Genomic DNA, 15,371 nt, shown 5'->3' with positions numbered 1-15,371 from the left:
TTTTACTTTTTTGGGTTTTTATATGTGGCCATTGAATAAGTCACCACCCTTGCTCTTGGGATATCTGGAAAAGAATTTTCTCTAGGAACAGTTAAATAAGAACCTTCTCGTTTTATATCCATCGTTTTCTCTCTTTCAACATGCAAACCATTTCCTACTACATTTGAATTCGTTTCGAAAAAGGTTTTATTTAAATTGTCAGTTGTTTTCTCTCTCTGATTTGGAATTCTTAGACTATCACTTGTTTTTTCCTTTTGATTTCGATTTTTTCTAAGCGTATCGCTAGTCTTTTCCTTTAAAATTCCGTTTTTTAATTTCTCCATTGTCTTTTCTTTTAAAATTCCAGTTGTCAATGGATCTTTTGTAAGATGCCTCTCTGGAGATCCAGGTATTTGGTTTGGGTGGTGATTACCTTCGTTATCAAACGTTAAAGGTTCAAGCCTAACTCGCCCTTTGCTAGAGTGATTCATCTTAGGCGACAGTCGAGGCGAGTCGATATACGGTATTTCAAGAGAACTTCCCCATTTAATTACTTGATCTATGGGATTAATTGAAGATTTTCTTCTTCGTTTGATACTTGATGGCTTTTGGTTCGTTGTTGTTTTTCCGTTTTCTTCAAGTTTTAGTGTATTGTTGTCATCGGTTACGTTTCTAAAATAAAAATAATATATTTTTTTATATCGTAGCCTATGTGAAAAAAAAGTTTATAACATAGCCTACATTTCAACCGATTTTTTCTTTTCTCCACGTTTTGATCTTCTAAAAAAATCAGTTTTACTTCGTTTTACTGAAGGTGGCTTTGGTTCGATTTCAACCAATTGGAGATCAGGTACGCTTAAAGATAGTGGTCGAAGTTGCAAGTCATTGGAACGTCCGTTTATCAGAATCTGAAATATAAATTCTTTTAAAAGATTTGTCGTATGATGATATATAATGTCTTCCTGAATTTTTAATTATATATAAATAATTCATAACTTTTAAAATGAGATTATAAAACGTTTAGAGATTTAACCTGATGTGGATAGGTGTTCTCAGGTACATTTTCTTTAGATTTTGCAAGGCCGCCTAGACTTGACGTCCGTCGTCTTGATTTAACTAAAAATACATAAAAATACGGGTTAAATAAATGATTATAAAAAGGTTAACTTTTTGTATTTACCTAAGTTTGCTACATCTCCACGTGCAATGACCGACATTGATCGTCTTGGCAGTGGCACAACCTAAAATAAAACTTAGTATGTAAAAAGATACAAAAATCCTAGTACAATACTGAGTGAAACAGTAAACTATTGTCTAACCATTGGCGATCTTGCTCCTGTTGGCTTCATTGAGTTATAGCCGCAGTTCCTACACCTGACTGGCAAGTTGCTTGTCTTTTTGTACCAAGAAGTCGCGTTCCAAGATTCGCTTGGTACACACATAAGAGCATACAACTTTGGAAAAAACAAACATGCCAGGGTGTTGAACGAACTCATTAATTCAACTATTGATAATATTTCCATGTGGATTGCTGATGAGGCACTACCACTAGAACGAATATTAAAATGTTACAATCAAATGAAGGTTACATCCTTGGAATAACAACTATATTTTATAACTTATTTAGTAATGCATTATTACCTTGTTCCAACTGTGAGGTATATTGGAATAAACGCCACCCACACAACTAAGGTTGTACACACTGTAAAAGCAATAAATCGAGATTCGTTAAAATTTGCTGGAAGTGATCGAGTCTTGAAACTAGAAACAAAAAATAAAATAAATATGTCGTAAACTAAGTTATACTAAAGTGCTTTACCAGAATAAATGTTTACCTGTAATATATACACGGCATGATTAGAAGAAGATTATAAGCCAATGGTAATAAAACTGTGATTTCGTCCTTGACAGCACAAGTGATTTCAGCAACTCCAGGACTTGGCTGGATCTTTGAAACTTGTGGTGGATAGAAAATACACAAAGATGTAACTATTGCCACCTTTGTTAAAAACAATATTTATAAATTACTTAAAAGATGTTATTTTTCTTTACATAAACAGTATTTACTTTTTGTAATTTCAAATAATTTTTACCTGAAATAAAATCATTACTGAAACTGTCAAAAGTTGTTGGTAAGTTTTGATCCACAAAGGCGCTTTAGGTGATTTTAAACCTTTATTGAATATTCTGTATATTCGGTTGGATTTGACAACTATTGCTGAGTACGAAACAGTTAGATCAAGGCCAAACATGAACCTTGATACGAAAGAAAAAATATTTATTTAAGATTAAAGGTAAGTTTAAGATTTTTGATTAGGAGAAAAGTGAGTTAAAGGTTAACAAATATGCAACTTACTTCTTATTACAATATAATGATTTGTCAATATCTTTGACATTTTTTGTGTGGTCTTATTTAAATATTGAACATACCTGTACATAAAACATGTGTAAGGCCGTGGTTTGGCCAAAATGAAAAACACCATCGAAGCTTGAAAAATAACACCAACCATAATCACACTCATTAACTCTTTTCCGCTTGCTTTGACCAAGCGTTCATTCCGATGCTGTGTAAATATGTAATAGACAAATTAAAGTGTTATATTAAATACACACGATGCAATTTCTTAGAACTGGGTTTAACACACTTTAAATTTCCTTTAAAGTGGTTTGGCGTCTTATTATGTAATGATGTTTTGCGGTTCACGTATTGTGTAATACACTTATGATAACACACCTCATATATTAGCTCTATTTACAATGTATTGTAATTCTAATTAAAAACCAATATTTATGTGCGTATGTCACATGTATAACGCCCTTTTGTGCGTTCGTTTCTAGTAAATTTCAGAATTTATAATGTTTACCTACCCAGATCAAATATATTGATGTCAGGACCGCCATAAACAATACAAGACTCGCCAACGTAACAAGGATAATAACCTCTGGCGCATACCATTTAAGGTACTGTAATTCCAGTTCCTTACATTGAGAAAAATCATCGTTTGGCCAATAAAAATCGTCGCATACCTTTAACAATAAAAAACTAGTAGAATTTTTTTATTTAAATGGTATGACTGTTTGGGAAGTATTTTTCTTACGTGACATCTTGTTTTGTTAACGACAATTGCATCGTCCGTACATTTTTGGCAATCCCAACAGCAAGAAATTTTTAACAAGACTCGCACCTTAATTTTATTTATAGATTTATCTTAAATCACGCACACATTTGTAAATTTTAACCACTTGTTGTATCATATAAATAAAACCCATTAAATGTTATCTTACTTCACCATCTTGACAATATTTGGAGCAATAAGATGATGGTGTTATCTCTTTATAACCAGGCCATTGGATTAAGGATTCGTTGAGATTTAATCTCTGGTGTACTGTGGTTCCATTTGAATGCCAGTTTCCAACACTAACATATTTGTAGCTGTAAAAAAGAAATTGTTAAAAGAAATAGTTTTTTGGTTATTGTTTTCTATTCACATTTCATAAAAGAATAAAAACAGATTAAGTTAAAACATTTAAAAGTATTAATTTACCTTTGATTATAATTATAAAAGTGTTTATAAAAGAAAGCATAAATATCGCTTTTTTTTCTTACCTTCCATTAACAAACTGCAGATTACTAATATCATATCTTGCTACCGAGTCGCCAAGAGATAAAAATTGTTTTGCGGAAGATTCAGGAAAGAAATTTTTTTGAATGTGTTCCCACAACTTCCAGGGCGGGACTCTCACCTTTCCGTTTTCATCGTATAATAAACTATCGTCTGTATTATTAACATAATCACTGATAGAATAAGCAAATGCTGTGACTGCATCTATTACTAATGACACTGTAGAATCTGGTACATATCCATTGCTGATGTTGATGTGTGAATATTGAAAACAGGTTTCATCTGTAAATAGTTAATCTAAATTTCAAATTGAAATTACTGTGTCTAGAGTTAAAGTACTTCTATATTAATTTATTTTAGTTTTGAAAATGTTTTTAAAATTTTATCTGAAATTTTATGTTTGACCTACTTACTTTTGGTTATGTTTAAGGCCCAAGAACAACCAAAATGCTCTCTCCAAATATCTGCCCACCAAGGATTTTGTGTGTGATTGATTGGAAGTTCCTAAGTATATTTAAAAAAATTAAATAATTAAAAACTCATCGCTTTAATCTACAATTTAATCCAACATTCAAATGTTTGTCTTTTTACTGGCCTTATAAACACTTTATACCTGAAAGTATTCATCAAAATCTTCGTTAATCTCTGTATGTGGCGTAAAAGTGACCGCACCTTGTGCAACATGTAACATTGACGAAATATCGTTCATACTAACACCCCATCCCTCACTACCTATCCATACAAATTCACCTATTGCCCCGTATCTTTCCACAGCCTAAAATAGAACAAAGGTGACTCAATTTAAACTTAGTAAATTATTTTTAGGAATTTTGGTCAAAAATATTTCATTTTATTTTACATACACCTTTCTTAGAGTGTTGGTAACCCTTTAAGTTTAAGAGTGGTATTTACATAAAGTTAATAGTTTGGCAAAGGGTTAAAAAACAGTTTTAATCATTTTAAAGCATACCTTCTAGGAAATGAATAATAAAGGCTTTATTATAAAAATAAATGAGTCATGGATTGATTACCTTGAATAGTTTGTTTGCTGAATTTCCGTCTGTAAATACGATCACAACATTTGCATCACTTTGTTCTTTATATTCCAACAGTTTTTCTATAACTTGGTTGTACGAACTATTACTACCAGTATTGGATACCTATTTAAATATAATATTAATTAATTTCACATAAATGTATTTTAGTTGGGTTAATCATAGTTATTTTTTAACATAAGAAGTATGCTATAGCTTTAAATCTATTTATGGAAAATATCATTTATTAAAAATAGAATTTAATCAAGTAAATTCATCAGTATTTTTGCATTTGGTTTTGATGGGTTTGGATAGCTTAGGGATAGCAATACCTGAATAATCGCAGCTAAGCACATGTCAACAATTTTGTTTTGAATGTAATCTAACGCATCTTTGCCATATCTAAAATAAGAAAAAATTATAATGACAATATTTAAATAAATTTAAAATATTTTCTGCTGTATTTTGCGGGTTAATAAATATTGTGTAGGCCAAAGTTAACTTACATACGCAAAAAATCAGTGTTAAAAATTTTATTGATTTTAATTGAATAACTTAAATTGATTTGCCACATCTACGTCGAACGACTACTTAATCTGCTAAGTAAACGCATGTCCAATAAATAGAATATTAATAACGTTATCAATATTTGCCTAGTGGTTGTTCAAAATATTAGTGGGTAATACTTGTCAAGTTTTAGATTACCTGTCGTCTGTGTGCACAAACGAGAAATAAGTCCAGCCAAAGTGTTCCAATACATCTAACATAGCAGAAATCTTAAATAAAATATTACAACCTTTTCATAATTGTTATAGGCTAATATACTACTTATAATTTATCTTTTTACACGTAAAATCCACATTAACAAGGATCTTAATTAAATTTGGTTTAATTTATGTTAACTGAATTAAATATAATAAGTTAAAAAAATTTGTTAGTTTCCTTAAGTTTTATATTTTATTTTTTAAGAAACATTTAAATTTATAAAACCTGATAGTCGTCAGAAGGTACAGTTGTATACAAAGTAGGGAAAATAGCAGGGTCTTTAAGCTCAAGCGAGGTAGCAAAGTGACTAATTATAGGAGTAAGAGCAAGATTGGCTGCATGAGCAGCAAGTAAAGTGTTTGAACTTGATTCGGGGCCGACTATACCAGATACGATGACTGGACATTCCCTTAAGTTTAATGGAAATTAATGAATTTATAAAAAGATAATTTTTGTCGATATACACACATTAAAAAAACTTAATCTATAGCAGGGTGTGTAATTTAATATTCTTAAAATTTAGGTACCTATTTGAATAGTTTTAATATTTAGTAAAAATTACGAATTTATTACGGAAAGCAGATAGGATAATGTGTGCAGTTTGTGCAATGTGGAAGGACAGATAATGTTCTTGATAAGGCAACGGATTGGGAGTTGCAGGTATCAAATATACGAAAGCCAAGTGTAAAGTTCTAAAAACAGTTTTATATTTGAAAACAGCCAACCAAAACAACTAAAATTGATGGAAGTTGAAACATATATGATACTTTAAGAAACTGAAAATTACCTTCATAAACGAAGGCCAAGAATTAAACATTTTAACACTGTATGCCATTGCTTCCATTCTTTGTATTGATCCCATGTCTTCAAGATCTAAACAACCGTCGCCCTGATGTATTGGAAACAAACCTGCTAACATTATATCACCTTCTATAGAGTATTCTTGGTGATATCGCTGAAACAAACCACTACATATTACATCTGATGGATCCACGTCATCACATACGTCCTCTACCCAGCTTGGCGGAAAGTTTTTGCCATGAAAGTTTGACGATTCAATAAAATTTTTATCAACTTTTGATACTTGGATATCTTCTTCTTTTATATTGAGATAATCCACTTTCGGTGTCCAGCGGTTAAAGTTTTTAGTTTGCTTTTGCTTTACTGCGTTGTTCGTTTTAAGTATAATAATAAACATTAAAAATAGAAACAGTTTCATAGTTTTCGTTAACTAAATCTCCTTTTTATAACTTCACATATTTTCTAACGAAAAAATAATTTATATAATATTTTATTATTTAATATTTTATTCTATTCAATTACATTGACATTTAAATCTAATAATAGCCATGCTTAATGGTAAAATTTTAAAACCTTACAGTCTACCTTTTATAATGTTTAAATAGTAATAATTCTTAAATCCGTACGAACACCAGAATTTTAAGCAGTCTTCTGTTCCAACAAAACAGGACTTTACGACTTATTTGTTCGTGTCATTAAACCGCGTAAACACATAGCTGGTTACATCGCTCAAACACACCGATTTCCAAGTTTTTAAAGTTTAGTTTTATCAAAAAATTACATCACAGAACACAGCTAAAGAATTGTTGTACACAGTTATATTATTATGTGGACACAGTTTGGTACACTAAACTTCAAAAAATTGCGTGTTTTTTATCGAATTACAGAAATTTATACTCTTTGTTAAATTAAAGTCTTGTAAAAAATAAATTTCAAGCAATATAATATACGTAATTTAAAGAAAAAAATCACTATTACGTAACTATTTTCTAAAAAAAACGATGAGATACGATTAGACACTTTTGTGAGTGTAGAACTTTACAACGACTCGTAAACGCAATTTTTAGTATTTGACACTTACATAAATACCATAAAAAGGATTTTTTTGTCACGTAAAATTTAAAAAGAGGCATTTGAAATGAGGATAAAAATTATTATTCATTTTTAACACAGATTTCATGCGGAACGACATAAACAAAATATTTCTTTTACCACGTGAAATACACAAACGTCAAAAATTTAATTTACAATGAAGCGAACGTTAGACAATTATTTTGGAAATACAAACACGAAAAAGAAGCGAAGCTTGGTTAAAACTAAAAGCACGGAAAATAATAATAAACCTTCAAACGTAATAAAGAAAAATCAGTCGATTTCTGACGTTGTTATCGAAATATCTTCCGATTCTGAAGAAGATTTTGTTATTGAAAGTTCGAAAAAATGTAATATTAAAGCAACTAAATCGAATAAAAGCGAAAATACACCAAAAAAGAATGTTGTTAAAAAAGAAACAACTAAAAACAATTTACCTAACTTCCAAAAAAGAAAACTAACTAAAAATGCAGAAAATAGTGAATTAAAGAATGATGAAATCAAAAATAAAAACGTTTTAAAAGAATCAAAGTTAAATAAAAAAAAACCCAATCAAAAGATAAGTGCAACCAATACAACTGATGCACTTGCAAATAAACCAATTCAAATATCACCAATAAATGTGGAACCAGACCAAAATAACATTGAAAAATCTGAAAATAGTGAAAATACTGTCCCATATTTTTTGCAAAACTTTTTAAGCATTATTGAAACAGTTTTAAACAATCCAAATGATGTTGTTTTATTTGAGGGTGAAGATATGCAATGGATCAACTTATTCTTAAACTTATCTCAGAAATGTCAAATGTTGTATGTGAGATTGTATAACAGAAAAAGGACTTGGCTTCCTGCTACTAAGGTGAAAAAGAATTTAATAATTAATATTTTTTTTAAATATTTAAAAGTTAAAAAAAAGTTTTTTTAGATTATTTTTTAAATGTTTTTTATATTTAGCCTTGGGTTGAATCTTGTTTTTTTTTTTTTATTAGATTTCATATCCAAAAATCGCAGAGGATTTAACTGATATTTTTAAGCAATTAACTGAGTTGGAATTTATTTTATGCAATGACCTGACAAATAAAAACAACGATCTACCGCTTTCCTTAATATTATCTTTATTAAGTGCTCCACATTTAAAATCATTGGCAAAGTCTTTTCAACTATCGGTAAAAATAATTTTTGTATTGCAATTCCAAATATAAGTATTTTTTACTAAAATAAACACATTTAAGCATGCTAACTTTTTATAAAACTTTCTGAATACAAAAAAAGACTATTGCTCTATTGTAATTGTAAGTTATTTTATATATATATATACAAGTGATCATTTTTTGTATTACAGAAAAGTTCTAACAAGCCAACTTTGCAATCCGAAATTATGTTGATGTGTAAAAAACAAAAAGGAATTTTAAGTGGTGGAAATATGAAAAATCTTGTGATAAAAAGAGCACTCAAATTGTTGGGCCCCTGTTACAAAATTTCATTAATTCCTAAAAAGGTTTTTAATAGGTAAAATGGCCCAGAACTTTAATTATTGCTTAATCAATGTCATTTCTAGAACAGTAAGCCTCTATATAAAAAAATAGTCTATTTGGTATTGTGGGGTTAATTTTTTATTACATCAATTTTTATTGTTTTTGTTTTATTAATTTAATTTGCAGGTTATTGTTAGTGTTTGATATAACAAAAGGTACAGAAAGTGACACAGATTATTCTATGTTGGGGTACAATCAATCGACTTTTGGAAGACATCAACAACTATCAACAATGGTTATGACAGGTACTTAGTTACTACAATTGGTATAAACACTTTTAAGACTAGAACAACAATAAACTTAAGGAAATGGATATGTTATAGGTATTTAACAGATGTTATTTAGTAGTTTATACTATTATTAAACTTATTTTTAGTATTAATTATAAAATCAAAGAAAATTTAAAATACTCTGACACCATAATTTTAGACTTTGTAATAATTTTCTTTTTCAGGTATGGGTATGGTGACCTACCCAACATACACTGTAGATTGCAAAACACAAATATTTGGAAACAGAGAAGAATTGCTTGAATATGAGGTGGCTCATCATTATTTATCTGACATGATGGGAGCATGTGAAGTATCTGATTGGAAAGTAAGAAATCAAACAAAATCATTCAAAAAATATCATTTTTAAAGCAACTTATATTTTTTTAGCTCTATTGATAATATAAAACCTTCTAAATTTTACTTAAATATATGTTTAAATTTTTTTTTAAATTGATGTATAAATGTTTTTTTATGGTTTAGCAAGTTATAGAAATATCAGGTCAAGCTGAATTACGCTGTCAAGAATTAAATAAAGATATCAAGAAATCTTCTTTAAATTTACCTTCATTCTTGCGTTCTTATTCCTCTCCTGCAGTGTATACAAAAATTAAATCTTTAAAGGTAAGTAACATTTTTTCTTAATATTTTAAAGATGTGATGGGTTTACTTTTTAATAATAAAATTTATTACCTCTTTTTATCTAACATCTAGGTTGAGGTGTTACAAAGATTAAAGGATTATAATTTAGCCTCAACTTTGCTGCAGGAACTTTTGGAACAGGAAGACTTTTGTGTGTCTAAAAAGTAATGTTAAAATTTCACAACCATTCATTATGTTAGCTTACATAGTTTATACAAAAATCAAATTTAATTTTGTATAAATTTGATTTTTTACATTTTGTTTAAAAATTATTATTATAGAGTAATAAATTAATTTATTATTTTTTTATATTTAGAGGACACTGGGCTGAAAGATTAACCTTAATTTTAGACCAACATTTACGCCAACCTGATTTATCTTTAAAATTTGCTAAGACTTACATGAATAATAAAAATGTTCGAGTTGGTCATATTTTAGCACTAAAAGAAAGATTGTCTAAAATCACTAAAACGGCAATTGATCCACCCTACAAAACACCACCCGCGGTAGATGTGGTTATTTTAGTTTTCTTTTTAGTGTAAAAATACACCTATCTGTCCTAAACATTTAAATTTGACTTAATCCCCTTATTTAATTTTAAATTATTTCTTGGTTTTTTAAATGCAAACAACTATATAAATATAAACTATTTTTTAATAGCTGGTTAAATATTTGATTTATGTATATAAGGTCGAAATAACAGGGAGATTATTACCCAAAAGGATGCAGAGTGGTGCAGCAAGGTTTATGAGACAAGTTGATGAAAGTATGTTGCTCTGCTCTGTTGAGGAACTTGCATTGGACCATTATAAGTAATTGATAAAGTTGTGTTTACCAGAATAGTTACAAGTGTTTTTTAAGTGGTTTTAGATATAAATGACAATATTAGTGCAAAACATAGTCGTTTTTTACACAACCTGCATAACTTTTTACCAATATCTATCAGAATCTTTTAATGCTCATATAAAATTAAATTATCAATTTTTCTTTTATTTTAGAAATACAAGTTACAATGAAGGTATACATGGTGAAGGGGGGACATTTGCTAGTTATTTGTGTTTGTTGATGTGGGATATTATATTTATGAGTGGTGTATCTGATGTGTTTAGATCCCAATATCAGGTAGAAACTTTAAAAAAAATGTTTTTAAGGAACTTTTTAAAGAGGGTTTATTATTTAAAAATTATTTTTTGTAATTTAGTCCAAATTTTGTACCACTAATTTGTGCTTCTAAGCATTTATTTTTATTTGTAGGTATAAATTAATTACATGTTTGTTGTATTGAAGCAAAAATTAAAAATAATTTTTTTTTATTTAAGTCACATCCACTTGACCTTTATTCTGATGATTTTTACTTAAATCGTAAAGAAAAAATTGATCAACGACTGAATGACATAAAAGAATGGGAATCAGATAATTTTAATGTGGTTGACAAAATCACAAAAACTTGGGAGGACAATTTTGAGATCTCCTGCACTGGAATGAATTGGGGTTTATTTAAGTCTGTAGGAGATGCAGTGGTAAGTTGTAATACCAAACAATTTATTTTATGTTGGGAAACTTAAACATTTTCTAGGGAACTTAAAACACAATGTGGAAAAAGGTAAAGTAGGCTAGACTAAACTAGAAGTAGTTACCAAAAAAATAAAAAAAAGTTGTAAATAATACTTTTCCATTTTTTTTAATCTTTTTTTTGGGGTACTCAATAATGTTTGATTTTTACAGGATCTTGCCAGGTGTATGGGTGGTCCTATATTGTCCCAAATTTTAACAAGAATGGTGAAAGATTTTCGACATACCAGAAGTGGTTTGCCTGACCTTATTGTTTGGAATAATACAGAATATAAGGTAATATAAGCAATATCTTCTGTTTATTAGTTTTTTCCACTAAAAATGTTAATGTAGCATTTGTGAAGTAAACAAATTAAAAACTTATGAATAAACTTTTAAAGCTTACTGTACAAAAATAATATTTTAAACTTGTACACAGACTTTTAACTTATAGCACTGAATAGGCTTACGAAAGCATATTTTTAAATTAAGTTTTGAATCTACTTTTATTAGTTAGTTGAGGTGAAAGGACCCGGCGATAGACTTTCCAACAACCAGAAAATGTGGATGGATTATTTAATGAACATTGGAGCAAATGTTGAAGTTTGTCGAGTTGTTGCTGGAGGAAGTCGTCAGATTTAAATAATTATTTAATCGCACCTACTTCTGTATTCAATATTGACCAATTAAAATAAAGGTATTATTTATAAATTTTTATGGTGTTGGTATTTTTTGGTAATATCTAAGGTTAAAAGCATAGTACCAGAGTCTGTTTTATTAAGAAAACTATGTTAAAGTTGTACTTAAAATATCTATTGAAATATATATTTTTAACTAAAAAGAATTGTTAGGATTTGTGGTATTTTTTTATTAATTTTCAGGTTTCTTGTTAATTTAACCCTAAGCAAACCAAACAAATAATACCTCCCGGACTTATATTTTACTATGCTATAGCCCCAAAGATTTAACTGTCATTGAGGTGTGTTATTCAGGGTATAGTTGTTAGGTTAAACTGCCAAGTAACCTCCTTCTCTATTTACCCCGAACCGAATACCAGTTTCCTGGTTTTAAAAATTTTCTTTACCGTATACTTTTTTGGTGTTAACAATCAAATGAAACATGATTTTAAAAAGAATATATTTCAAGCAAGAAATGAATAACACTGAAACTATATTAGTTTTAGAAGTACATAACGAAATACGGAAAAGTAGTTACAAAAACGAGTTTTGTTAAATTTAGGGTTATTTATAACATTGAGTTTTAGAATAGAATACTAGACACCTGATATTTGGATAATATTTCAATTGACTTCACATTTACAAAAAAAAGTGTATCGCAAGATAAAGATGATAATAATACAAAATAAGGCAATAAAAGTAAGCATGCAGCTTATTAAAGCTATACAACTAAACCAGTCTTAATTAGGACGTTGTAACAATTAGTTGTTTAGTATTTTCAAATTTAAAAACAATACTAAAATGTAAATGTAATATATACTTGTGTTCATTTTGTTATGGATAGCATTTACAATATAATTATTATTTTTTATTTCTTTATTAAAATAAGTTTGTTTATTAAAGAAAAAAAAGTTTGATCAAGAATTATAATTTTCACTTGTATAGTTTGATATTGCATAATTAAATGCAAAACATGATTTAAAACAAATTGTTCGATGGCAAAACTATCATTAATTATTTAGTTCATTAAAAGTGCACATTCAATTTAAATTTTCTACTTAGCATAACTAAAACATACAACATGAAGAATACCAGAATTGATTCTAAATTGTAATTTAAATAATATTGGGATATTGTAATTATTTAAGAAAAAATGTTGACAAGCATATATTTAATACTGCATTTACCTGTCTTTGTTAACTATAGGATGGATTTGTTTTTAATGATTGAGTAATTCGTGATCTTGTTACAACAAAGTACACCATTTTTCAAATAATCTACTAGATGATTTTTTGTCGATTGGTTGAATTTTAACTTGGTTGTTTGTTGGTGCATTTGCATCAACCTGTAATTAATAATCAGTTTTTAAAGTTATGTTAATGTATCAAATTTATAAGGCAAAAATTAGTACTAGCATTATAAACTTGGATGTGTTTAAGATGAGAAAAACACTTAGATTTGTATTTAATGCAAGATAGGCCTTTTTTAGTTTCAGTATAAATAACAATTTTAACATAAAAATACAAAGTTCTGTCAACTAGGAAATATTCTTCACAGCTGGAGATTATAAAATAATCAAATCTTAGCACAGTTAACAGGACTGTTTTTAAGTGTAAATAGCTTACCATTTTACGATCCATTTGTCTTTTGATATCCCTTGCCATAGTGTAAAAGGCCTGTGAATAAATTACAAGTTTGCTTTTATAGTTGTTAAAATTGATAGCTATGCAAATTAAGGGTTATATCTAGGCTATTGTATTTTACAAACTAAACTGTATATTGTTTAGTTGTGATGTTAGGTTAACTTATTAAACAAAGGTTAGCAAAACACAACATTTAAACACAAAAATAATATTATTTTATAATACCTATTGTGAAAAAAATGTTTAACTTTACCTCTTCAACATTCGTATTTGCCTTAGCGCTAGTTTCCATAAATTTAATTCCATATTCAATAGCAAGCTAAATATAAAATGTATATATTAAATAAATTCTACATTATTTTTTGATCATGTGATGTAGTTTATTGAAGTTTACCTTTTCTCCTCTTGCTTTATTAACTGCTCTTTTTTCTTCCATATCGCATTTATTTCCTAAGATCATCTTCTCAACGTCAGATGACGCATGCTAAAAATGAAATTATAACTTTAAACAAATAAAAAGTAAAAAATTTTATAAAAAAAGTCATAAAAAATAATAATATAGGCCTATAATAAATAATTAGGCCTGGATTTTTTGTATGAAACGAATATTATATTCGGCATGCTGTTAAATAAGCAAGTGACTAATAAGGAAATAAGAAAAAGTAGCCTACCTCTTCAATATTTCTGATCCAATTTTTAATATTTTCGAAAGATTTTTCAGTTGTAATATCATAAACTAGCATAATACCCTGTTAAAATTTTACAATAATTAACTGATAATATTTTTAAATTTATACAAAATTGTTTGATATTTTATTATTAATAAAAAAGCTCCAATCTCCAATCTTACCATAGCTCCCCTGTAATAAGCTGTTGTTATTGTTCGGAATCTTTCTTGCCCAGCTGTGTCCCTAAAACATAAAATAGTGAGAAGTTAATTCTTTGGTTAAAGATTGGCTTATACTTTATACTGTTATATGTATATAAAAAAAATAACAATAATTTGTCAAAATTTTAAAAAATACTAAAGGATAAAAATATAAATGATCTATTTAAATTAAACCACGCGTTTTTAAATTATCATTGTACCATATTTGAAGTTTGACTTTTTTGCCGTCAAGATCAATGGTTCTAATCTTAAAATCAATACCTGTAAATATGTAAAAAAATTCAATAACTTACAGATATATTGTTTGTAAGGTTAAAGCAAGCAACAAAAAACTTATTTATTTACCGATTGTTGAAATAAAAGTAGAGTTAAAATGGTCTTCAGAAAATCTGAATAAAACACACGTTTTCCCCACTCCACTATCTCCAATTAACAGTAATTTAAAAAGGTAATCGTACGTTTTACCACCACCCGTAGACATGGTGATGGCAAATTATGAATATTTTTTCGTTTATAGGTGTAGATAAATTTGCATATGCTAATTCTAACGAAAAATAAAAAACTTTTTGTTAGTTCGCCAGTTTGTTATTTTCTACAAAAATAAATAAAAGTAGAAGTTGTAACATTGCTGTGGAATATACCAGGCGCCATTCGGTTTGAAATTTTTTTTTTGTTTTTTATGTAGTTTTGTTAATTATATTTGTATAATAAAAGTTACTATATTTTAAAATAATAATAAAATAAATTTTTATAAGAACAAGGATAACTAATAAATTCGTGACGTCATTCTTTGTTTAGATTTTTTTCAATCGCACGTGTTTTAAAATCAGAAAAGTTGGACTTGGGTTTAGTTTTTAGATTTTGTTTTTAT

The 15,371-nt window shown here is 28.2% G+C and overlaps 3 protein-coding genes across 3 annotated transcripts; 1 reads left to right on the top strand and 2 right to left on the bottom strand.

The window, feature by feature from the left end:
• Positions 1-2: 2 nt before the first annotated feature.
• Positions 3-6,620, bottom strand: LOC145741625 (metabotropic glutamate receptor 3-like). Its single transcript, XM_082559241.1, has 21 exons — positions 6,189-6,620; positions 5,975-6,093; positions 5,627-5,810; positions 5,342-5,412; positions 4,969-5,038; positions 4,634-4,762; positions 4,216-4,377; positions 4,016-4,106; positions 3,587-3,884; positions 3,265-3,412; positions 3,078-3,164; positions 2,848-3,006; positions 2,410-2,543; positions 2,073-2,235; positions 1,815-1,978; positions 1,621-1,740; positions 1,299-1,527; positions 1,160-1,220; positions 1,013-1,095; positions 721-887; positions 3-651 (listed from the first exon to the last, which is right to left on the bottom strand). The coding sequence occupies exons 1-21, from the start codon at positions 6,618-6,620 to the stop codon at positions 3-5; spliced, it is 3,720 nt and encodes a 1,239-aa protein (XP_082415367.1).
• An 831-nt stretch (positions 6,621-7,451) lies between these two features.
• Positions 7,452-11,933, top strand: LOC145741617 (fanconi-associated nuclease 1-like). The gene is made up of 13 exons (XM_082559229.1): positions 7,452-8,153; positions 8,284-8,460; positions 8,637-8,803; positions 8,956-9,074; positions 9,284-9,426; positions 9,582-9,722; positions 9,813-9,904; positions 10,057-10,246; positions 10,431-10,552; positions 10,739-10,862; positions 11,060-11,260; positions 11,466-11,588; positions 11,805-11,933. Exons 1-13 carry the CDS (start codon positions 7,452-7,454, stop codon positions 11,931-11,933), a joined length of 2,430 nt encoding a protein of 809 aa, XP_082415355.1.
• A 547-nt stretch (positions 11,934-12,480) lies between these two features.
• On the bottom strand, positions 12,481-15,078 carry LOC145763638 (ras-related protein Rab-8A-like). The gene is made up of 8 exons (XM_082575140.1): positions 14,846-15,078; positions 14,701-14,761; positions 14,462-14,522; positions 14,283-14,360; positions 14,006-14,095; positions 13,865-13,930; positions 13,594-13,644; positions 12,481-13,313 (listed from the first exon to the last, which is right to left on the bottom strand). The coding sequence occupies exons 1-8, from the start codon at positions 14,979-14,981 to the stop codon at positions 13,215-13,217; spliced, it is 642 nt and encodes a 213-aa protein (XP_082431266.1). The 5' UTR covers positions 14,982-15,078; the 3' UTR covers positions 12,481-13,214.
• Between the last annotated feature and the right edge of the window lie 293 nt (positions 15,079-15,371).

Source organism: Corella eumyota, chromosome 1 (assembly GCF_963082875.1).
Source record: "Corella eumyota chromosome 1, kaCorEumy4.1, whole genome shotgun sequence".
In the NCBI taxonomy this organism is placed as follows: domain Eukaryota; kingdom Metazoa; phylum Chordata; class Ascidiacea; order Phlebobranchia; family Corellidae; genus Corella; species Corella eumyota.
This window is presented reverse-complemented; position numbering and strand designations above follow the sequence as displayed.